We start from the raw sequence: 25298 nt of genomic DNA on the forward strand, positions 1-25298 counted from the left end.
AAGATGAACTTCCATTTCATTTATATTTTTCTCTTACATTCCCCTTCACTTCTTTCTGAATCTTTACATGTGTTTTTTTATTTTTTGGATGAAATTATTGAGCTTTTAATTCAGGATCTTTTGGATATCTGATTCTGATATTACGTTGAAATATCACTTATTCCAAAAGCTTAAGTTGATGGAAAGTAGATTTTTATTTCATTTATATTTTTCTTTAACACATTATATTTTTTTGGATCCTCTAGTTTGCTCCCAATTTTAATAAAATATTTAAAATCTCAAAATTTTCAATTGAATGCCTTCATTTTCATTTTGGTTCCAGTTTAGGCTCCATCTTCAATTTTTTTAATTAAGATTCTCTATTTTAGTTTGTTTTTTCTTTTAATGTGGATAAAACCTAATGGAAAATTTCACTTAAAATTAATGTTTTATTATAAATCCAAAAATAATATGAAAATAAAAAACTAAATAAAACACCATATCACAAAGATTAAATGTAAAACGCCCAAATTGAAATAAAACTCACATTAAAGATCTCAACTCAAAAAAATAAATGGAAACGGACACCTACATTTCAAATTAAAAATTGAAGCAATCAATTAAAAAATGTGAAACTTTTTTTTAGTATTTATGTGAAATCGAGGGCAAAACTAGAGAGCAGTTAACCCAACTATGAACATTACTTTTCGCCCTTTAGATTACATCTTTTTACCCCCAAACTGGACACTTTATAATATGGCCCTCAAAAAAACTTCAAAATTTATGACATTCCCATTCAAACTATTGGTTTTTTTATTACTTTTTACTACAATCAAGATTTTTTTGATTCAACAAATTAAAAAGAGAAGCATTTTGTTAGGGAAAATAAAAATTGCTTGATTATCTTAAAATATCACGAAATTATAATCTGCGAGACATAAAAATTTATAGTTTTAATGACAGTGGAAAAACATATCATAGATTGGAATAGTATATATATTATATATATTTTTGGATGAGATAAAAAAGGATCAGACACCATCTAATCCTCAAATTGAAGACAAAAACACAGGTATCCTACCTACCAAAACAGTACCAACTTAATTAAAAATAAAAATCTCAGATTTCTCTTTATATATTATTATGAAGTATTTAATGTTCTATTTAATAGGTAGATATTTACAACCAGTACCAATTATTTCATTTTCATTAAAAAAATAATAATAATAATAAAACCCTATTATTACATGGTCCATTCCTCCATTATAAGAAAAAATTAAAAATAAAAACATATCAGAGTCTTATTTCTGACATCCCAGGGATTCAATCAGAAAAACGAAAAATCTTTCCATAGAATGGAAACCGAAAAATAATATAGACCAAAATCCAAAGATATTTGTCCACTTGGTATATATACTACAAAATTAGTAGCCACATATATTTCATAACCTTTTTTTGTTTTGGGTAAAAACCAAAAACATTTTCATTTGAAACTAAAACGCAAGCGACAACCAAAGCTGCTCTTAGATTCCGTATATATATATATATATATATATATTTATACCCATTTTCCGCTGCTTTTTTTTTTTTTTTCTTTCGCCCTGGAAGGAAAAACCCACCATTGAAAGGCCAAAACGCCCAGTCAATAAAAACTGGTCCAAATCCGAGAAACTAAAATTAATAAAAATATAAAATATAAAAAAAAAAAAAAAAAAAGAAAATATTTCACAATATGCTACGTGTCTCTTCTCAGATCCACCACAACGACACTCACGTTGTCAGTGCTGCGTCTGGCCAAAGCCAGTTTGGTCAGTAACATCGACGCGTCCGAGCACGCCTTGTCGGAGATCTCCAAACCGGCGACTTCATTCTCCAACGAAGGGGAGAGTGGAGGCGCGTGCGCTTTCCCTCGCAGGCACATACGCGCCACCCCACATGCCGTGTCGTTTGACACCACGTCCCAGAGGCCGTCACTGGCCAGAATGAGGCAGTCGTCCTCTGCGGTTCGATCAGTGATCGTCACCTCCGGTTCGCAAGTCACGTACGGTTTCAAATAGTTATCACCTGCGAGAGAGGCGCAAGTTTATCAAGCTGGTACTACAGTGCGCCGACAGTGTAATGGCTTTGATGATAAAAATATTTATAATCATATGGTTTTTGAGCCTGTGATAAATTTATTTTTTATTTTTATATTTTTACCTATGGCTCTAGACATGGCGAGCACTCCGAGAACCCGTGGGCCTTCCCAGTAGATGACCCGCCCACCGGCGGCCTGGATCCGATTCAGCTCATCTGGACGATCCGGCTGTCACACGCATCACGAAGAAAGAAACAAATCTCATCAGCATAATGCCTCACACTTGTTTTAATCAAATAACAAGCTATCCAACATCCAGAATCAGTGGGTCCAACGGTTACTGTTCGTAACGTGCATTGTATAATGCTGGACGCACAGGCTATTTGCATTGTCCAAGTTTGTTTATGTGAGTTTTACCGAGAAGTCGGACATGGAAAATATAATATTTTATTGTGTTATACGTACATATATATCCAAAATCCGAATCCTAACTTAATTCTTCTTTTAATCCCAATCCATTAGCTTTTAAGGAAGTTTCCACGAAATTTTATTCCTTCTTTTTTGGTTTATTTATTTTGCTTCTGTTTTTATTCTCCTTTATCTTAAAAACATGCAAAGTTCCAAGGATCGGTGGTTGAGAGGAGGAGGAAGAAGAAGAAGCTGACCTTGTGATCGGAGGAGAGAGGAATGGGCCTGCCGTTCCGGCAAAGTACGGCCCTAGAATCACCGCAGTTGGCGACGATAATCTTCTCCGGCGTGACGATTGCGACAACAGCTGTCGATCCCACCGCATCGCACTCCGGCGTTTGGAGCTCGCACCTGCAATTCGCTCCCACCATACTTTCGTTCCAAGCGATAACCTCTTTGTCCATCCGCGAGAAGCTTCGCTCCATCAAGCTCTTCCACTCCTTCGACGAGGCTTCCTCTTTACTTTCCAGCTCTTCCTTTACCAGCTCATGCAACCTTTCTCGGCATCTCGTCGCCACCTAAAAGAATTCAATAATTTAAAAACTGGTTATCGCCAAGCCCAAAAGAGAAAACAAATCCCTACAATTTAGAAATAGAAAACGACAACACGCACATGAGAGCAACCGTGACCGTCGTAAACCCCGTAATAATGCAATTCCGTCGTCGTTTCCTCGTAACCGCGGCAAAACGAAGGACAAATAGCCACTGCATCTTCCATGTCTCTTCGCCTTCCACAAACGGAAGCGACGCCGAATTTCGGAATCTCGCTGAGAAGTTCCGGATCCGACGTTACCGACGGCGTCGGGCAAAGAACCGAAATTGAAAGCCCCGAAACCGGAATCTTGTTGGTCATTGATCTTCCAGTCTCAACTTTCACCAGTTGCTTGTCTCCCTCCGGACTGCAATTCTCCACGGCGTTCAGGCAGTCCCGTGAAAGCGACGCCTCATAATCTTCTACTTTCGGACGCTTTTGCCCATTATGTACCACCGCATCCTGCGGCGACACGCCGGCGACGTATTTGAATTTTCTAATCTCCATCCTTCGACGTCTGGCCGCTCGCGATCTCGTTTCGCAAGGGGGCGACGTCTCATTCTCGCTGATAACTCCACAGCAAATCTCTGCCATTTTCGATAACCTCCTTAAGCTACCGGAGTAAAATCCCTCGAGAAATTATCACCAGAGTAGCAAAACCTAAGGTATCAAAAATTGACAAAAAATCTCTCCTCAGCTAATTCATGTCATAGAGAAACTCTGATGGGTTGTAGAGTGGAAATCTAAAAAAGTGCTACAATCAAAGCTTATGATGAAGACGATTCTGCGTGTGCTCCGAAGTAAAATAAAATAAAATAAAATAAAAATGCCTGAGCGAAAAGATGAAGAAGAAGGTGCTCGCGCGCTCATTAGCGAAGCTTTAAAAGGACTTCTATGGACACCTTTTTACGTAGGGACTTGAAGGAGCGCCCCCCCCCCCCCCCCCCCCCCCCCTCTCTCTCTCTCTCTCTCTCTCTCTCTGCTTCCTTTTGGCCTGATGGCCACGGTCAGCTGCCCGTTCCACATCGGGCAGACCGGACAGGTACTGTAGTGGGTGACGCAGTGCTCTTCCGCCTAAATGACCACATCTGCGCCGTTGATCTCTTTCCTTTGCTCTCTTTTTTTCCACATCATGATCAAACACGTGTACCTGCCGCTTCCCAGTACTAAGGTACGTGGCCCAATCGAATTCCAACAACACGATAATTAGGGAACTTCCTTTCCTGACACGCATGTGGCCCTCTCTCTCCTCCTCTCCTAGGCGTCGCCTCGTCTCTCTTTGATTTTTCTTTTTTCTTTGAAAAAAAAAATTCTTTTGTTTGTTTTAAAATAAATAAATAAGGAAATTTCATTTATTATTTTTGGGGTTTAAATTGATTTTGAAATCGACGCCACGTGTTCCACCTTAGAATAAGGAATGAGCCACTGTTTTTTAAAAAAAATTCGAACTTTATTCCCTTTGGGCCCTGTGGTCCAATCAGACTCTTCTACGTATCAGTTTCTTGATTTTGACATGTGGGCCCAGGTGTCTACTTCGTTGACGCCTATAGAATATCTAAGCCGGGGTGGTCTGCTCCTTCCCTCCATTTTCTCTTCTCTCCATGAACACGTGTCTAAATAAGGGATGAGCTCCATCGACCCGACCCGTAACACGTTTTGACCACAAGCCCCTCCCTATACAACCAACCGTATCTAGCCCGTGGCAATGTCGGATTTACCCCCCACTAACCGTATCCTTTGATAAATAATGATGCGTAATACTTTTTCAGTTGGGACAGCAGAGGAGAGCCGAAGAGACATAAAATATAATCACTCAAAGAAAAGGATTTTTTATTACACGTGTTGGAGAAGCACTGGACAACGTGGATAGTAACAGATAGGACAGTACGGTGGGGAGGAGAGAAGGGGGAATGGGGTCTACAAATGAATAACAACAGAGGCCTTAGATAGGCATCCACGTGGAAAATCTAGCTGGCTAGCAATTGTACTAATAACAGAAGCATGAAATTGACAGGAGACAGAGTTAGTGCCACGTGACGATCGAGGCCACCACGACACAAAACAAATCCAAAAGACTAAACCCAACCCAACCCAACCCAACACCCTGACTCGGTGGTTAAGTAGTAAACCCCAAGTACCCAAACCATGGTCAGGTCATCTTCGTCGTGTTGAATGAAACCCTACTGCAACTCAAATCTAAACCCAAATCATGGAGAAATATCAGGAGAGGGAGAGAGAGTGGTGGGGGGAAGTAGTGATGGAAAGGGTGGACACGTGGAGAGAGGGGGTGAGAAAGAGAGCTGAGGGAATTGGGAGGATAGGGGGAAGGGAAAGGGGTACGTGTAAGAAAGAAGAAGGGAGGGAGTACATAGGCAGGGAAGTACCGGAGTTTGAATCACATTTGGTGCAGTGACATGTAGCATTGCATTATGTGTTGCATTTTTCAGTATCGGCGTGTGTTCTGCATCGATCTGCAGGAAAAATATATATATATATATATATATAAATATATAAATATATATAAAATATATAAAGGCAGACACATATTTTTCTATGTTTTGAGTTTGACACAACCTACTGCTACGTTGTCCTCGTTCTGACACACCCGACTTCCACATCATCTTCATCATCATCAATCATCTATATTCCGCTTCATATTTTTCCTTTCCTTCTTTTATTTTTATTATTTTTTTATTTTTTAGATTTTGTTATGATATAGAGAATTTTCTGATACGAAAAGTGAAGGAGCCACACACTGCCAGTTCAGATGATAAATGATACTGATCTCCTAAATTCTGAATTCGATAAGACGTGTAGCTTAAAAATATATATATCTATATATTTATATCTTGATCTCTTCCCTAATTTATCATATGTTCCAAATTAAAAATTAATAATCTATTTGTATGGTTTTATCAATTACCATTTGCAATTAACCTGTGCAACTGTACTGTGCCTCTTAATTGTTAAGAACATTGCAAAATTTCGCTCCTATAGTGTCCCATTTTTTCGACATTATTTTAGTGCAATTGGAATTAATGTGTAATAGTTAGTGTTCATGCACCAATCGTGTTCCTTTTTTTTTTTTTTTTTGGGGTTAAACTTCTTAAATTTTTTTTTTTTAAAAAGAAAATCTACATTATTGTAGTTTTTATAATTTTTACCTCAATTGCATATTTTGAACAAAATAAATTATTTTTGGTACAAAAAATAAAAGTTTTATTTTTGTTCCATATTTTTAATTAATATTTTATGATAAGTAACATTGTATAAAGTAAAATTAATATAAAAATAATACAAAATGTTGATTACAATATAAAAATGTTAATATTAAAATGCATAAAGAAATTAATTAAAATCGCATAATATTTAAATTATACTTGGAGATTGGACATAATGTTAAATATACATAATGCAATAACAGTAAATAAACTGAATCAGCAATTTAGTATTTTGATAGAGAATATTATTTTTTAATATTAAAAATCATACAATAAATTTTTTTTAAAAAAAATTATTATTTAATGCGATATTTATACGATTTTGATGCAGTGGAGTGGATATGATCTACAAATGAGCATAAAAAATAAAAATAAAAAGATGAGAATATTTTTTAACAAATTGTTTTTTAAAATTTTTTTGGCTAAACAATATAAAATAATTAATTATGGTTTTACTTAATGGAGATGTCATTTTGTCACCCTCTCCTTCTGGTTAATCTTGGTTATGATATGGAATGAAGGGGCATCAACATGCCGGATCTCATTTGATTTATATGTGCAAGACAATGATCACTCACAGTCACTGCATATGAGGCCTGAAAATTGGATCTAGGCAGGAGGAATGCTTGACTGAAGGCTATGAAATAAGCTTTCTTTTGGCTTTAGCTGAAATCTAAGAAATCATATCTTTGACTGTGCATTTTTAGCCAGCCTTCCCAAACATTATTTTCACTTCCTGCTCAAATCCAAATTTTGAATTTCCCCATTACCCTAATATGAAAAATTAAAAATAATTTTTAATATATTGTTTTCTTTTTTGTCTTTTTTGGGTATCAATTCAATATATTTTCCTCTTCTTATGAGGATTGACTTAAAATAGTTAGGCTGATATCAAGATTAACTACTCCTCATATTAAATTCTAAAATAGGGAAGAAAGATCGATAGGATTTTACAAATAAGAAAAACTAAACCAAAAAAGACAATCACAATTAAGGGAATGGTAGTTGATCTTAATTATTTTGAAGTGATATTTCATCTTAATAATTTGACCCAATGCCTTATAAGGAACAGTGACCGTGTTTTCAGCCTTGATAGAGTAAGAAAATAAGTTGGATACCAACGGGTTAGGAACCACTTTGACACGTCACGCAAAATATCTATTAGTTGTACGCAATTTATATAGATTCAAAGAGATTCAAACTTGCATGTACGTGCACCCAAAGAATAGAGCAACTGGAAGAAAGCCAAAGTTTCCATTATTTTGTGAGTTTGATTTTTGATAAGCTTTACTTGTATTTTTTGGTGTACTTTAATATGCTGACCCAAATAACCATTATACCGATCCAAATATTTCTTGGATCAATGAATTTTATTGGGAGGTCTATTTTTTTCACCAAAAAAAAAAAAAAAAAAAAAAAACCACTTGCATATATGTTCTATTTGTAACCTAATATTGATAATACGTTTGTCCCTCATGGTGTACTCCATCATCCTGATCAAAGTATTTTCTAGGTTAATAAATTTTATCGGGAGATCTATTCTTTTTTATAACGAAAAGGAATGAAAAAATTGCATATATGTACTATTTGTAAATTTGATTTGGTATAGAAAATACACAATTAACCTGAATTCTGATATTAGTACTTTTATATAATATTATTATAAGGTATATCATTTGCATTTTTCATAGGGGATCTAGATATTATGCAATGTGATTTTGGGACCCATGATCAGGTAGCTAGACTTATCATCATCGAGGAAAGTTATACAAGTCTGCCCAAGAGAAATACTTGCACATAATTTTGGATTCAAATAAGATAATATTAGATATTTAGTCAATTCCATTCATTAACAAATTATTAATTTAGTAGAAGAATCATAATTATTTTATAAACTAATACAAATATGAGAATGCACTATCAAAGAAAGAAATAATTATATGGTTTCCTTGTACTCAACACATTTAAATTAATTCATGTCTTTTATGCAATGGTAAGCATACCCTTCAACAAACAAATGCTTTTAAAAATAAAAATAAAAATAAAAAAAGTGGGGACATCTTCTGCAAACGGGGACAAATGGCGGCCTTTGGAGAAATTAAGACTTTTACCTCGTGCCATTATTATATATTTTAGGTACAAATTCGGTCAATTAGCTCATATACTATTATATATATATATATATTAGTCATATATAATATGTAAACAAATTAATAGAGAAATTGGAAACTTTTTTTAAAGAATTTAAAAGGTACTTTAATTTGCTACATATTAGACCCCTCTCTTGACAATATATTTGGTGCAGGATACTAAATGTGATATATATATATATATATATATCCAGTTTATTTATGATACGGATGATTCTCATGCGGATTACAGTATTGATAATGATTTTTCATAATATTGGTGATGATTTTCTAAAAAATCACCGTTAATACTATAAAAATCCATCATTAATATTGAAATTTTTATACAGATCATCCTCGCTATAAAATTTTCGTATATATATATATATAACAATAAATAGGAATTGATTATAATATATATATATATATATATATAAAGAATAATAAATTGGAATTGATTCTCAAGAGGTTGCCTAATTGACTTCTTAGAATTCAATTTGATCCATCGAGTACTCAGTCAAAAAATGATTCAATTATTCAAGCATTGATGAATAAGACACGTAGAGATCGATGGCGGAGACACATCATAAGGCCTTTTTTTTGGGTTATTTTTTTTTTTATTATCATTTTTTTCTTACAAGCATCTTATTATTGTTTTTGCTTTTAGCTTTTTGGATATTAAATTTATATGTACTTTAATTATGAAACTTGTATTTGTTTCATAGATGGTGATGAGTAGTAATGGAATCAATAAGTGATATTATAATTTAATTAATAAAATGTTATCGTTTATAAATTTTCCAAATATGTCTTTATTGCTACAAAATTATAAATATTTTTTTTAAATATTAATGATTATCATATCAACTATAAAGTCACTAGCAATAGTAATAATTATCTCTTTGGTTGCTCAATTATTAAGTCTATATTATCTTGGAAAGTAGACTCGTCCACAATTTGAGATTATAATTTTTTCAAATTATTATTATTATTATTATTTTTGGGGGTAGAAAAAGTTTGGAGAATAAACAGATTGTTAATAAGATACATGCAGCTTCTCTCCTTTTTCCTAACACCTTTTTGACTATTCAAACAGCAATGGTGTTCAATTTTTTACTGCCCAAGTCCCACCTTTCATTATTATTTTAAGATTTAAAAGTGTTATGGGAAAAAGTGTTTGGTATCCATCAACAACTAACACACAACTAGAATTTAACAGATGTTAATCGCACTAACAATTAAGGGATTACGAATCTAAACCATGGGGATTCTCTTCAAAATCAAGCAAAAAAAGCAGTCCAACACCCAATGGGTTCCTTTAGCTATCGCAGTGTCACCGTGCCACCTGGTGATTTTTGTATGGAAAAAGTTAAATTTTGTTAGGTTGGTTTTCCTATTCTGACCCTATACTCCAATAAGCCTACTGCTTCGTCACCAAATGAGTCGCTGTCTTATACCACATCATTTTATCCACCTGAAGACACCTTAGTGGATCATCAACATGGTGGGGCCTACATGTCGATATGACAGATGTATGCTTTTAAACGGCCTAATCAAAATTGGGGTGTTGGGCTAACAAAGTAGATACAGATTTAAATTTTAATTAAAGAGATCCAAGCTTAAGTACTTGAATTATTTGAAGCTTTTCCTGAATTCATTTTTGTCAGATTTGTAGCCATGAAGAATTAATTGATATTCATGTTATTTGCATAGATGTCCCTGAACTATATCTGTATTGTAAAATTTTCCCATGAATTATGATTTGAGCAGTGGTACTTCTGAATTTTTAAATATTTTTATGAGAACATTTGTTTATTTTTTTCTTCTTGTTTTTAAGGATTATAGCATTGGAAAGAGTTGAAAAATGTGTAAGGTTGACATATTAATAAAATGATGTCAATTTTTCAGTTTTAATCACAGTTGAGTGGCAATTTCTGGTTTAGGAAGTTGGTGCAAATAATCATTTAAATAAATAATTTTAAAAATATACGGCCTGAATAAATCGAACTCTTATTTTTTTTTTATCTTAAAATTATGAAATATTTGTAAACTAAGTTATGTTTAGTTTAAAGATCGGTTTAAAAGTATAGTACCTTAGTTTGCTAGAAATAATTCAAAGCATGTCCTTAGGAGAGTTGTTAAACACATGCTTATTAGACCATCCAAGAAGATGACTAAGCAATAGGAAAATTAATGTACTAGCAACATCTTGGTTAATCTAATAGCAAAATTGTCAAATGAGCTTATTAGACCATCCAAGAAGATGACTAAGCAATAGGAAAATTAATGTACTAGCAACATCTTGGTTAATCTAATAGCAAAATTGTCAAAAGAGTTAATCTAATTAATTTTATTTAGGCCGTATAATTGGCCACGACTCTGATAGTTGCTGAGTGTGTAGAACTCATGGTGGTCAGGTAATGGGTTCCTAGTATGGATGAGATTAAATAGGACATCAATGTCTACTGGGCAATAATCATCACTGAAGGAGACCTTTCGTGCATAATAAATAATACGAAATGACTAAGCATTGGAAATTTTGGATCTATCATTATGAACTTCAAAAGTATGATAAGCTTCCCATCAAACTATCACGGAAGGTTAGAAGTTTAGAGGGAGAAAATCGCTTAACTTTTATGTTTGTGGATTTAGTATTTGAATTTTAAATCTTAACAAATTATGTTCTTATCTTGGATAAATCTATACCATAATATCATACCTATAATAATATCAGTAGATATATTTTTTTATTTCCATAAAAATAAAAAATTTTCCATTGAAAATAATGCGAACACTATTTTCTTAGCCAAGTAATTAGGATCACATGGCAAATTAACAAAGGACTTGGAGACCATAGTTTGATGATTTTCCAATTCCTCCTCAATGGTATGAATGCCTAATAATGGTCAGGAAGCAAAACCCACTCGAATTTCAAATGAAAACAATGTTCTATACATACAAACATATATCAACTATCAACGTGGCATTTAATTTGAAGGAATATGAAGAGAATTTCTTACCCCAGGCTTTACGTACAAATCATAGAAGTTCAGTTCACAGGTTTAGTTTGAAACGGCGATGTGTTTTTGTGGGCTCAACCTAATAAAGCTGGCAAGCAAATTATTAAACGGAATTTAAGGGTTTCTTTTCTTTTCTTTTTCCTTAAAGGAAAAAAAGGTAAAATGAAAGAGAGAGGTCAGGGGTTCACCATGGCAATTGCAATCTAGCCAAATCTGACCCACAATCACAGGGCAATCAATTGGCCATGATGAATTGGAAATTGCATTTGGGACAAAATCTGTCTCCCAATCATCCCAAATCAATTTAGTTGGATTGTCAACAACTTTATGCAGTTTAGTTTTAAGTTTATATTTTTATTTTTATTTAAAATTATCATTAAAAATATTTGTTAATTAAATATATTTGTGTTTAAAATATAAAATTAAATATTTTAAATATATTTAAAAATATATGATTAAATATATTAAATTTGTTTAGTATTAAATTATTAAATATTTTTAAATATAAATATTTCAAATAAATCTAAAATTCTACCCTTGAACATCTCAACTTCATTCAAAAATATATAACTAAACGTTTTTAAATATGAATATTATAAATACATTCAAAAATATATGATTGAATATTTCAAATATATTTAGAAGTGTATCATCGAATATTTTTAGATGCATTTATAATTTTGAAACTGAATATTTCTTCGAATATATATTTTTATTGCCTAAAGTGTTCTAGCAGAAAAGAAAATTTTGTTTTGTCCAAAAACATTGTGAAGAATTTTTATAAAATGGTATTTGATTTGTAAGCGATTTATGAAAAAAAAATATTATTTTGGCTTAATTAAGAGTTTATAAATTGCGGGTATTTTAAGTATTAAAAATAGTATAAAGTTATTTTTTTTATATATTTAAATGACAATATATAAATAACGATACTGAACAAAGTTCTTTTAAAATTATATAAAAAAAATTTCTCTCTCTCTCTATATATATATATATATATGAAAATGATATCTTAATTAATAATTTAAAATTAAATATTTAATTTTTTTAATAAATAAATTAAAATTAAATATTTATTTTTTTAATAAATAAAAAAATATTATTTATCATTATTAATAAAAAATTATAAATATAATTTATATATTATATGATATTTTAAATAATAAATTAAAATATTTATTTTTAAAATTTTATTATAAAAATAATAAAATTAAATATTTCAAATAAATTTTACTATATAAATAGATGGAAATAATCATTAATGATTATAAATAGTAAAACTACATGGATAAGCTGTAACACTTATTGCATCTTTAAATTTCTAATATAAAGTAGGAAAATTATTGTTCCAGGGTACAGTAGTATTGGTGTGCAAGTACAACGAGTGTTAGTGGTGATATAGGGTCGGTAACCAACTGCTCCACCAAGTCCAAGTCCAAGTCCACGGATATGACTTTGCTTGGTTACTTGCTTTCCAATGGCCAGCAGGTGTAAAAGTGTTTTGAATGGAATGGAAAGATATTGGCTGCTCAATTACAGAACCTGACTTGGCCCATGGGCCAAGACAAAAGGGCCAGACGTATACCAATAATTAGGAGACACATACGCTAGACGACCAAATCCACTGTATTATATTTTGATGATCTAGTACTGCATGTTGCATCTTTGTCCAAATTCAATTATTCTCCTCTTTGTCTTTTCCCCACCAACCCCATGGTAGTAAAAGTCCAACAAATAAAAAAAAAAAAAAAAAAATTCCTGTACCCATCAAAGACTTTTTGATTAGATTCTAAAATGTCATAAACTTCTGAAAATTGGAACGCATTCAATTTGAATTTTAAAAGATTTTTTTATTGACTTTTACAAAATTTATTAGACTTTTATTGATTTTTGCGTGGAGTTTATTTTATTTATTTTTATTCTGGATTTGGGAAGAGTCAGAAAGTAGACTTTGTAAAGTGTGTTGTTCACCCGTTGAATGCAGCAACTACAAATTATATTCCATAATGTGTATAAATCAACACTATGATTATGGTACAAAATGGAAGATAAAAAAGGCATAAAAAACTTGGTACTACATAGTAGTAGTGCAAATAGGAAGCAAACAAGAACAGCATAAAAAATTTAACTGAGAAAATTAATTGCGAATTAATTTGATGTGGGATTCCACTTATTTGTCGTGGAATCTTGGTAATTCATAGTGATTTGAATTGAAAGCCATTGACAGTCATCCCTCCATCGATGCAAATGGTCTGGCCTGTGTGTATGAGGCTGCAGGTAAGCATAAGAAATGCTACCAATGAAGACACCCCTTTGGGCTCTCCTGTGCGTCCCATAGGTGTTCTTAACTTTACAGCCTCCAAAAAATTTTCATCGCTCAATAAATGCCAGAAGTTATCAAATAATTCATAAGCCAAACAAACATACACAGAAAAGTCGCATCAAATCCTCTTTATAAATCTCAGTTTATGGACTGTAGTCATTATGAGCGTAATGATAAACCACTTCTTAATAATTTAAATTCTGGGGAAAAGTAGTTGTAATTCAATATCATATGCTATCATAGCCAAATATGAAACCTTATTACTCCATCCAAAAAAAAAAAATAATAATAATAATAAAAATATGTAGAGTTACAAAAAAGGTAATAATAAAAAAAAAAAAAGGAAAAAATAAAAAAATTTAAAAAAAATAGATCTACATATGAAGAAAATGTTACACTAGTATAAGTTGTAATGCAAACAATTAATTAAGCAAGTGTTCAAGACTTATATAAAATTATAAATGCAATTAATAATGACCCACCTCGTTATAATTCAGCAACAAAATCATGGGTATTTGTAGGATCTTGAGTTTAGACCTCGACCTATTTTGTTGTTGTTGTATTTTTTTATTTTTTATTTTTAGTTTTTGTCAATAGAGCTCTACCTAGGTTGAATTAATCCTTTTTCCCGAGTTGTAATGTTAAACCACCACCATTACCAGCAAAAATAAATTTAAAAAAAAAAAATTGAACAAGGGAAATAATTAAAGATCATCTTACATATTCAGCTAGGGGAGTTTTGACGAACCAAGATGCAACGCTATTGATCCTTACATTGTCATTGATTCATTGCTCCTGAATATGAATAACAAGAAATCATATACATATATATATAGAATATTTAGTGAAGGAAGTAAGGAGCCAAAATTCTGTACCATTTATAAATAGAATTCTTATACAAGTAAGTGATAATATAGATAGGGAAATTAACTAATTAATATTTAATAATACCTTTGGTTATAGAATATAAAGTTCCAACATCTATGGCTACCACGCCAGCAACCGAAGAAACAACAACAGTGCTACCTGCAGTGGAAGCTTTGAGAGGAGTGTATGCAAGTTGGCACATATTGTAAGCCGATTCAAAGATTGGTGCCTACGATCGATGTGTGAGAAATCTTCTCCTGTGAATTCTTCTGTCGGCTTCGTAATCACGGTTCCCACATTTTTTATCTAATATTTATATAGTATTAAAGAGATTAATTAATTTATTTGAAAACATAATTAAGGAAATTAGCTATATATTATTATACATAATATTGAATTAAATAAATAAGTTGAGAGAGAGAGAGAGAGAGAGAAAGAGAGAGAGCTTAATTACAAGGATGTTAAGCTTCCCATTGAACAAGAAGGAGACCTGGTTGATCGGCTTTTGTCGTTCAGCTTTAGACCTTAAATTGCAGGCGGAGCCAGTGACTGTGAATCCCTTTTGACTTCCATGGACTTAGACATTCATTCAGCTGCATCTCAGTACGCGAGCATGTATGTACAATTGCACCTAGCCCTTCTAGTTCTTCCACAATGGCATACCTACATCACAGTGTATATATATTCATATCATATGCACAATTAAATATTAGTTATTTAGTTTAATTACTCATATATATATATATATATGACGGAAAAGGAAACACACATTTTCATATGACATTTTTGTAGGTAAAGATTTATAATATTTTAATTTTATTAGATTCCTAGGCGATCGACATATATGATTTATAAATGTATTAAATCCACATGCAATGTGGCGGTATGCCAAGATATGAAAATATCGATAATTTTGACTTTTACTTCCCATTCTTTAAGAAGAAATTAAAAATGGTATTGAAAATGAATAGTACTAAAAATATTATCTAATTTATCAATACTTTTATATTGTATATAAAATTTATAAAATATTATTATTTGATTGTTTAATATATTAATATAATATAGTTATAAAAAAGTAAATTTTTAAAAATATAAATATAATTGAATGTATATAAATTAATCAAATAATAATATATATAAATTTATAAATATTTTTAACATTATTATATTTGATATTGAGGGAAGAAATAAAATAAAAAAAGAGGAAAGAAAAACATAGAAAAGAATGAATTACCAATTCCTTCGGTTCCACCGGTGACAAGAGCAGTGAGTCCATGAAGGGACCATCTGTGGTCTTTTCTGCTACCAACAATATCTGCTGCTGCTGCCATTTTCTCTTGATTAACTTCAACGTCAGCTTCTGCTACTACTTGTGAAAAATTGTAAGGTGTTTTATTTATTTTTACTGTTTAAAATGGTCCAAAAATAGCTGTCTTCTCTACGTTTTGGTTTTTATCTTGAGTTTTTTATTTTATTATTATTATTTTTTTAATTAAAACCATTAAACCATGTCGTTTTATAGTTTGAAAACGCAAAATTCCATCTCTTCGTCTGACACTTATCTCTTTACCTTTTCCAAAACCTCCAAAATTATTATATAAGAGATAATTTTAATTGCAATCTCTGATATTTGTTCTAATTTAATTTCTATCCCTCAACTTTTCAAAATTTTAACTGCAGTTTCTATTCTAAACAGACGTTTATTTAGTATTAGAGGTGATTCTAACTGGCAACTACAATTACATTCATACTCGTCAATTTAAATATTAGTTTAGAAAAAAAATCACTTTGCACTTTATTAAATATATTAATTTAGAAAAAAATTTACTTTCCACTTTATTAAATATTTATTATATATAATAAAATTAATAATACCAAAGATAAGTCAACAAAATTTAAATGTTAAATATGAATTTTATAAGAAAATTAATAAAATGTACATCTGTTTTATAAAGTTATAAATAAAATTAATAAAAGAGGTAACAAAAAGTTTTATATAATAAAATTTATAAATATGCTTATTCAGTTCCTAAAATTCATAAATTTATAAATAAACTTATTTACTTCTTACCACAACTTTTTCCAGAACTTCTTGAATCTCATTGTAGAAATTTTTAAATCTACTGCTTCATTCTAGAGGGTTTTGCATATAATTAACTTCTTAAACCACTAGTTTAGCATTTGAAAACCATAACAACTTATTCTAGTTTTCCTCTGCAGCAATTTCTGAAGTCCATTCAAGAAAACCTCTGCTTCGTAAAGGGTATTATTGTTACAGATCTTGGACTCAAGAAACAAAATTCTTCCAAAGTCATCCTTGACCACAAATGCAAGAGCTGATTGTCCTCCCTGATCCAAAATTCTTAAGCCTTTTAAAAGATGTTCTACATGAATTTTACCCACATCCTCTAAAACCTCAATCACTACATTTAATTTTTTCACGTTGCTTGAACGGAGAGTCTGATTTTTCAGGTTCCAACCAAAGTAAAAGAGAGGGGAAAGGAGAGAGGAAAAAAATTGCATATTTTCCAAAAAATAATATGTGTATATATATATATATATATTAAATGTGCAATTACATATTTTCAATATTCTTCATAGACTTTTTTTTAATATTTAATATATTGTTATTTATTGTTTTAGTTTTTTTCTTTTTTTAATGTGTTTTTTTTCCTCTTTAAGATCTAGAAATAAAGAAAAAAATGTTTTTTATTTTTTTTTAATAATCTTGCAATTATCAGATTAGGCTTGAAGGAAGAAAAATTATTTTTAAACATTTTATTATATTATAAGTTTTCCAAAAATTATATTTTTATTTTAAAAATATATATAACTCATTTACTGTTTGATAGTTAACTTTAACAGAAAAAAATAAATGATGAGGATTACAATTAAAATATCAAAAAATTGCGAGATTATTTTTGAATTAGAGCAAATCAAAGATACTGCAGTTAAAATTATTCCTATTTTATATTTAATTGATAGAGAAGGAGGGAGAGAACAAGGAAGAAAAAGTTGGCGATATCATAGAAATGTTAGCGACATTATTGGGTTTCGATGAACATCAACACCGATAGAGGGAGAATAAATATCTATCTGAATTGTTGTGGAAATATTGACGTCGTTGATGAATGATGACGTTATCGACAGATATCGATGAAAATTTCGGATTTTCAATGGATATTTATGAAAATCCGATGGAAATTTATTGACATGTGACCAAAATGTTTTTGAAATATCGATAAAAATCCACCAGTATCCATGGAAGTTTCTGCATGACTTGAGCTACACAGACTTCTTCTCATTTTGCTCGGCAACGGCACAGGGTTAATGTGTTAATGTGTTAGGGTTTAATAAATATGGGCTGAGGAGTTTAAAGTAAAAATAAATTATGGACTTATGGCTTTGAAATTTAAAATAATAATAAAAAAGAGACTGGGCATCTAATTCTTAGTCATAAAATGAGATGGATTGGACTTTTTAAAGTGAAAGATTTGTTAATCCTTTCAGAAAAACAATATTATATAATTTTGTTAATATAAATAAATTATAGATAATATAATAGACTATAAATTATAGATAATATAATAGATTAACTCAATTATAAAATATAAAAAATGATATTTAGTAAAATAATGTTTAGTAAAATCCCATTGTTTTGCATATCCATGGAAAAAGAGGCCGGAAGCAAGACAGAAAAACGAGATGATCTTTGGTTTAAACCTAAAAACAATTTATTGGGCTGTTGGAATTTGAGAATGGGCTGGGCTGGATAATGGGTTTTGATTCACTTAAAATAATAAATTTTGAATTTTTTTCAATTTAATGAAATAAATTTAAAAAAATGATGAACAGTGATAAAACAAATAAATATTGAGTAATTTATCCAAAAAAAAAAAAAACCAAATGAATAATGAATAATAAAATTATGCACATAAATTAGTGAACCAAATAAATAATTAATCACTCAATAATATTTAATTAACTCATGTTATCTCAATTATGTTGCAATACTTATTATTTATACCTAAACTTTTAGATATGTTATAATTCAACAGAAAATATAATTTTATATCCATGGCTAATGTGTTTTTTTTTTTTTTTTTTTTTTTTTTTTTTAAGTATCTATTAAATTTAGTTGGTTATTTTTATCCCGATATTCCTATATATTATAAAGTTATCATTTGTTTTTTTTTGGGTTGTTACATAAAGTTTATGTTGTGAATAATGCATTATTAATAGATTTAGTACTTTTAAAAAGGTTTCAATATTCTAAAATTTTAAAATATATAAATTATTTTGGTAACAAAAATATAGAAATAAGTTTAAATATAATAAATATATAAATAAGGATAAATATACTAATATTATTTTAAAAAATGATAAAATCAAATTAACGAATAAAGAAAAATTTAAAAATTTAAAAATAAATTATGAATTTATGTTTAAAACTTGTAAGCATGTTAGAAAGTATAGAATTTTAATGCTATACTTTTTTTTTATATCAAAATTAACATATATTTATAGTTTTTGTAATTTTATTGATATTTTTATAAAATTATACTTTCGATAATTTCGATATTTTCATTGGTATTGATATTTTTATAGTTGGGAGAGATAGTGAAGAAAAAGTTGTCGATTTTGGCAAAATATCGATGACAATGTCGGATTTTGATGTGCGTCGCCACCAATAGGGGGGGTAAGAAAGTTCTGTCCAGTGCGTCATGCAAAAGTCGCCGTTGTCGATGAATATCAACGTTATCAATGTATATCGACAAAAATATCGATTTGTCGACAGATATCTATGGAAATATCATCTATATTAATGATGTTTTCGATCGATATTAAGAAGTGAAAATTTGAGTTGCTGGTTCTCGATTGAGTTAATATTTCAAGCATTTCCATAAAGAAAAGCTGATTTTGTTTCCATTTGCACAAGGATGGTGTTTGTGCATTAGAAAACTGGTATGGTAGCTTTAGAAGTTCAAAGGAAAAGCTTGGACTCCCAAGGTTCGAATAAAATGCAGTTTCACAATGGTAAACAGTTTGCATAGAGAGAGAGAGAGAGAGAGACAGAGAGAGAGAGAGAGAGATACACGTTGGGTTAGTTTGCTTTTTCTTTTGTTTGATTATTATTTTGGCTTGTGTTTTGTCACTTTTGTCAGATAACTCATTAATTGATAGACTTGATGTGTGCTTGCCTGCTTTCCCTAGCCCAAAGATGATGCTTTACCTTTTCTTTTTTTATATTTATTATTATTATTATTATTTTTTTTGGCTTGGGTTTTGTGTTAGGTAACTTGATAAATTCAAATGTTTTATTTAATAAAGTTTGATGTGTTACCTTTACTTATTTTTTAACAAATTGGTTTTTTCCCCAATATATTGGAAATGGAGATACAAACTCTTTAAATAATAAAATTAGATTGTCTGTTAACTAGTTAAAAGGACTACATTAATCTAAATTTGAAAAGTAATTATTGTCATCAATCCCTAATAAACAAATCAATTTTAATTTTTAAAAGGTAAAATATATAAAACTTCTAAACTGTAGCTCTACAAAATTTATTAGATAGTTTTAGATAATTCTATGTATTTATTATTAAAATGATTTATTTTCTACTTTTACAACTTGAAGTAGTGATTTTTGTTATCAAAATACGAACAAATAATCAACCTCATATACAATGCTAGTTTGGTAATATACTATATATATGGATTATTTTATTATAATTGTATTCTAATTATTGTATTTTTATTATTTTATTATATTAATTATCTCATATATAAAAATCTATATTTTAAATTAAATATTTACAGTTTTCGTAATTTTATCGATATTTTTATCAATATTTCCATAAAATCATACTTTCGACATTTCTGTCGATATCGATATTTTCATCCAAAGAAGGGAGAGATCTCACGTAGTATCATGGTCAAATATCAAACTTTATCCTTCATACCTCAGGAAAAATTTCTAGTACTCCTGAAGTATTGGCCATTCAATACTCCTACCACTCTCGGATTAACATGTGTGTCATTTTCCACTTCAGAAAGCCTTCAGCCTTGTCATCCCCTTCTGTAGACACCCTTTTTCTCCTAATTTCTCCATATCCGTATCATGCCTTATTCCTCTTACCGGCTCTGAAACGGAACCCACTTCTAGACAGGTCTTTCAACTCGTTCATCGGTTCTAGTTTTGTGTGGAATTGTTTGAAGGTGAAGTGAGAATTGAGAGCAGAAAAAATGAAGAGGGGCTTGATTATAAAGGGAGGTGGTGGGGGATTATGAATGTGCAGAGCTATTATACGGAAAAAAAAAGAAAAAAAAAAAAGAGAATTTGCAGAGCAATAGGCATTAAGGTCGGTTGGGTGGGTTAGAGAAAGTATGAGGGAGTAGCTTTAGTGTTATTGTATGGCTTTGGTCTTCATTGTTGTCGCACTGTCAATGTCTTATTCTCTTTTATTTTATTTTTCAAATTTTTTTCACTTAAACTTATGCAAAATAAAGTTTTGTGTTGAAATAACACTGGTCATAGAAGATTAATCTGATGGAAAATGTGTTTTTATTTGATTTATATTTTTATCTAACAATCTTCCTCAAATATAGGTCCACCTTTTTTAGGGTTTTTTTTTTTCTATATTTTTATATTTGTTTTTTTTTTTTTTTAAATTTTGGATGGAATTGTTGAGTTTTTAAACTCAGGATGTCTTGTATTTCTGATTCTGATACCTTATTGAAATACTACTAATCCCAAAAATTTAAGCTGATGGAAAATAAACTTTCATTTAATTTATATTTTTCTTTAACATTTTGAAATTAGAGAAAAAAATGAAATTTTAAAATATGGGTTAGTTTATGTTTGAGACACTATATGTAATTTTACTACTGCAAAAGATTTGAATTTCGAATAATAACAATTTAGAGATCTATGTTGCTGCGTTTGAGGATTTTATTTTATCATTTCTACTTATCTCACCATTTAAATACCCATTAATATTCTATTTGTTCTAATATTATAAACAATTTGTATTGTATTTGAAAAAAATTATTGAATCAGTTTTTATTATTTGGAGTCCTCTGTTGAAAAATTGAGATATGAACTTTGAGAACTTTCATCGGAATTCCATTTCGGAGAAAGTTTGTCATACCGATTTATCTCCAAAGCTTGAATTTATTTTTTTAACGAGTTCAATTTGTAAAAAACAACAAAGAAATTCAAAAAAAATAAAATAATAAAGAGGCAGAGAATTAAACCCACGAGAGGAAATGAGGAAAACAATTAGAGAGAGAGAGGGGGAGTAAAAGAAAACAGAAAAGTGAAGGAACAAACGGCATGAAACGGAGAAGATAGTAAGCGTTGCAGACATGGAATAATAAGACACGTATTAATTAATGAGAGACAGCAGTACCGAGTAGCCAGTACTCCGGGAGTAGTAGAAATTTTTCCCATACCTCATCAACTCAACTTTTACGTCTCCGCTCATTTTGGTGGAGGCAGTGGTAGACCTCATCTGATAAGGAAGGTGACACACGGGATTTATTTATTTATTTTTTCTGTTCTCTTAAAAATTTTTTGAAAATTATCAGAAAAAAAAAAACACAAAAGATCTTATGTGAGCAGAACATGACATTATTTGGAGGGTTATTGTGTGGTTTTCACAGAAATATTAAATATCAAAAAATTTTTTTTACAGCCTTTTGGCCAAAATCTAAAATTCAAATCACTATGCTAAAGGAGTTCGAATTAAATATGATTTATTAATTTTCAAGTTTCAAACTAGGAACAAAATGGAAGATTAATTAACAAGGCATAAACACTTGGTACTACACAGCAGTGCAAGTAGCAGCTAACAAAGAACAGCATAAATTATTTAATTGAGAAAATTAATTTGATGTGGGATTCCATTTATTTTGTCCAAGCATGGATGGAACGTTGGTTTTCACAGCGATTTGAATTGAAAGCCATTGACAGTCATCCCTCCATCGATGCAAATGGTCTGGCCTGTTATGTATGAGGCTGCAGGTAAGCATAAGAATGCCACCAATGAAGACACCTCTTTGGGTTCTCCTGTGCGTCCCATAGGTGTTCGCGACTTTATAGCCTCCAAAAACTTTTCATCGCTCAGATACTGCCAAAAGTTATCAGATACAAACGAAAAAATCCCCTTCAAATCCTCTTTTAAACCTCAGTTTATGCTTGTATTCATATTATACATATCACAAGTTTCAAAGACTAGCCAGTATAACTGTAATGGCGATTCATCTCTAAATAATTGAAGCTTCCAGTAAAACTTGTAATTTTACCTCATATAGTATCCAGCCAAATATCAGACTTTGTCCAAAACGAAAAAACACATACAAAATCCAAAAAGGGTAATGATAAAAATAAATAAACCCAAAGAAGATGGACCTAGATATAAGAGGAGCGTTGAGACTAATATAAATTGTAAAATAAATGATTGAGAAAGTCTTAAGACTTATATAAAATTATAAATGTAATGTAATAATGATCCACCTTTACGGATAACAATTTGGTCAATTGGACTCGATTCCATATAGACCACCCCTAAAAGGGTGGGGGATTTCCCGTTTACACAAATAGTGGGGGGACAGAGGGGCAAGGTGCAGGGCAAAAAGGCTTCTTTCAGCAAAGATTATAATCCCTACCCTGTTTATATTATATTTATTTTTTTTAATATTTTTGTTTAAATATGTGTATTCACATTAAATTTTTTATATATATTTGTAAATTAAATATACATTATTTATTTAAATTCATTTCCAGACCTACAATTCAAACGTGGAATTAGGTTGAGATTCTACTTTGCTTGTAATAAGTTGTAATGTTGAGCCCCCACCAAAAAAAAAAAAAAAGAAAAAACACATACGCACGCAATTGAACATGGTAAATGATTAAAGGTCATCTTACATGTTCAACTAGGGGAGTTTTGATGAACGAAGGTGCAACGCTATTGATCCTTATATTGTATTTTGCCCACTCACATGCCAAATCTTTTGCTAATTGATTTATTGCTCCTGGATATGAAAAAACAAGAAGTCATGTATAATTTCTATTTTTTGGAGCCAAAATTCTGTACCAAATATATATAAAACACTTGAAAAGTAATTAATAATATAATAATGAAATTAACTAAAAATGTTAAGACGAAGGAAGGCCTCTACCCGGAAAGTAAAGGGAGGGAGACAATCATTCATAACCATTAGATTTTACAGATTTGATAACTGTATCTGGAAAAATAATTAATTAATAATACCTTTGCTCATGGAGTATAAAGTTCCAACATCTACGGCTACAACGCCAGCAACAGAAGAAACAAGAACAATGCTACCTGCAGTGGAAGCTTTGAGAAGAGGGAATGCAAGTTGGCACATACTGTAAGCCGATTCAAGATTGGTGCCCATGACGTGTGAAAAATCCTCTCCTGTGTATTCTTCTGTTGGTTTCGTAATCGCAGTTCCCACATTGTTTATCTATATTTATGTATATATTAGAGAGATTAATTAGTTAATTTGAAAACGTAATTAAGGAAACCAGCTATATATTATTATAACATAATATTGAATTAAATATAAGTAGTTGAGAGACAGAGAGAGAGAAAGAGAGCTTAATTACGAGGATGTTAAGCTTCCCACTGAACAACAAGGAGACGTGGTTTATTAGCTTTTCTCGTTCAGCTTTAGACTTTAAATTGCAGACAGAGCCAGTGACCGTGAAACCCTTTAACTTCCATTTGCTTAGGCATTCATTCAGCTGCTCCTCATCACGTGAGCATGTATGTACAATTGCTCCTAGCCCTGCTAGTTCTTCCACAATTGCATACCTACATCACAGTACTGCATTATTCATATAATATATATATATATATACATACACAATTAAATATTGATTACTTATTTTATTAGTTTTATACATATCATAAAAATATTTATAAATAGTGTATGTAACAGTGTGGTATATGTGAAGATTTTGTCTTTAGGTTCCCATTCTTCGTGAAGAAATTAACAGATATTATCCCCAAGTTGATATTGGAAAAAAGAAAACGGAAGGGAAAAAAAAAAAAAAAAAGGAAGGCAGAGAAAAGAATGAATTACCCAATTCCTTTGGTTCCACCGGTGACAACAGCAGTGAGTCCATGAAGAGACCATCTATGGTCTTTTCTGCTACCAACATCAATATCTGCTGCTTCTGCCGCCATTTTCTCTTTAATTAGCTTGAATATTAACTTCAACGTCAAACTTCTGCTGCAAATATCCTTCCTAATATAATATGTGGATGTAAAAGGAAGAGAATTTCAGGGTATGAAATGTTATCCAAATGAAGTTGAAAAAAATGGCAGGGATAGAGACGTTTGTCTGATTGTTTGCTTCTTGATTTCTTGCTATTATGGGTAGTAGACTTTTAATAATGGATGTTGATGCAGGGTACGTTTATCGGTATCTACATCACAAGACAGGTTGCGTGCTGGATGAGAATCCACTCCCTGGCAACCACGTGGTCGTGGGCCTACATCCTACCCATTTCACTCATCTAAGAAACACATCTTAAAGGGGGGGCTCCATCTGCCAACGTTTTTTGACAAAAATGTATCATTGAGAAATCATGACAAAAATGTATCATTGATAAATCATCGAAGCTATTCAAGTGATTTAATTGT

At 30.9% G+C, this 25298-nt stretch overlaps 2 protein-coding genes, 1 long non-coding RNA gene and 1 pseudogene across 4 annotated transcripts; 1 reads left to right on the forward strand and 3 right to left on the reverse strand.

Moving 5' to 3' along the window:
- Positions 1-1332: 1332 nt before the first annotated feature.
- On the reverse strand, positions 1333-3966 carry LOC107410893 (probable protein phosphatase 2C 24). 2 transcript variants are annotated; one of them, XM_060812026.1, is made up of 5 exons: positions 3138-3966; positions 2722-3042; positions 2179-2284; positions 1754-2043; positions 1333-1631 (listed from the first exon to the last, which is right to left on the reverse strand). In XM_060812026.1, the coding sequence occupies exons 1-5, from the start codon at positions 3648-3650 to the stop codon at positions 1503-1505; spliced, it is 1359 nt and encodes a 452-aa protein (XP_060668009.1). In that variant the 5' UTR covers positions 3651-3966; the 3' UTR covers positions 1333-1502. The 2 variants fall into 2 exon arrangements, with proteins under 2 accessions (XP_060668009.1, XP_015873860.2); XM_016018374.4 differs by having other exon boundaries at positions 1333-2043.
- On the forward strand, positions 3581-5720 carry LOC132799643 (uncharacterized). The gene is made up of 2 exons (XR_009634469.1): positions 3581-3721; positions 3892-5720. It is a non-coding gene; the product is annotated as an uncharacterized LOC132799643 (long non-coding RNA).
- A 7901-nt stretch (positions 5721-13621) lies between these two features.
- On the reverse strand, positions 13622-15950 carry LOC112490618 (tropinone reductase homolog At1g07440-like; annotated as a pseudogene).
- Positions 15951-22360: 6410 nt separating this feature from the next.
- LOC107410919 (tropinone reductase homolog At2g29360) lies at positions 22361-24998 on the reverse strand. The gene is made up of 5 exons (XM_016018406.4): positions 24736-24998; positions 24257-24464; positions 23898-24114; positions 23552-23658; positions 22361-22751 (listed from the first exon to the last, which is right to left on the reverse strand). The coding sequence occupies exons 1-5, from the start codon at positions 24837-24839 to the stop codon at positions 22563-22565; spliced, it is 825 nt and encodes a 274-aa protein (XP_015873892.2). The 5' UTR covers positions 24840-24998; the 3' UTR covers positions 22361-22562.
- Between the last annotated feature and the right edge of the window lie 300 nt (positions 24999-25298).

Source organism: Ziziphus jujuba, chromosome 10, assembly GCF_031755915.1.
Source record: "Ziziphus jujuba cultivar Dongzao chromosome 10, ASM3175591v1".
Taxonomy (NCBI): Eukaryota; Viridiplantae; Streptophyta; class Magnoliopsida; order Rosales; family Rhamnaceae; genus Ziziphus; species Ziziphus jujuba.

Bases quoted from the DNA above. Each gene is read 5' to 3' on its own strand.
- LOC107410893 (XM_060812026.1), bottom strand. From the start codon at position 3,650: ATGGCAGAGATTTGCTGTGGAGTTATCAGCGAGAATGAGACGTCGCCC. The intron at 2,285-2,721 runs GTCAGCTTCTTC...TGCGTGTGACAG, and splicing joins CTCTCTCCTCCGATCACAAG to CCGGATCGTCCAGATGAGCT. The intron at 1,632-1,753 runs GTGAGTGTCGTT...GATTTGGACCAG, and splicing joins CCAGACGCAGCACTGACAAC to TTTTTATTGACTGGGCGTTT.
- LOC107410919 (XM_016018406.4), bottom strand. From the start codon at position 24,839: ATGGCGGCAGAAGCAGCAGATATTGATGTTGGTAGCAGAAAAGACCAT. The intron at 24,465-24,735 runs GTAATTCATTCT...ACTGTGATGTAG, and splicing joins GGTGGAACCAAAGGAATTGG to GTATGCAATTGTGGAAGAAC. The intron at 23,659-23,897 runs GTATTATTAATT...TTTCATATCCAG, and splicing joins TTTATACTCCATGAGCAAAG to GAGCAATAAATCAATTAGCA.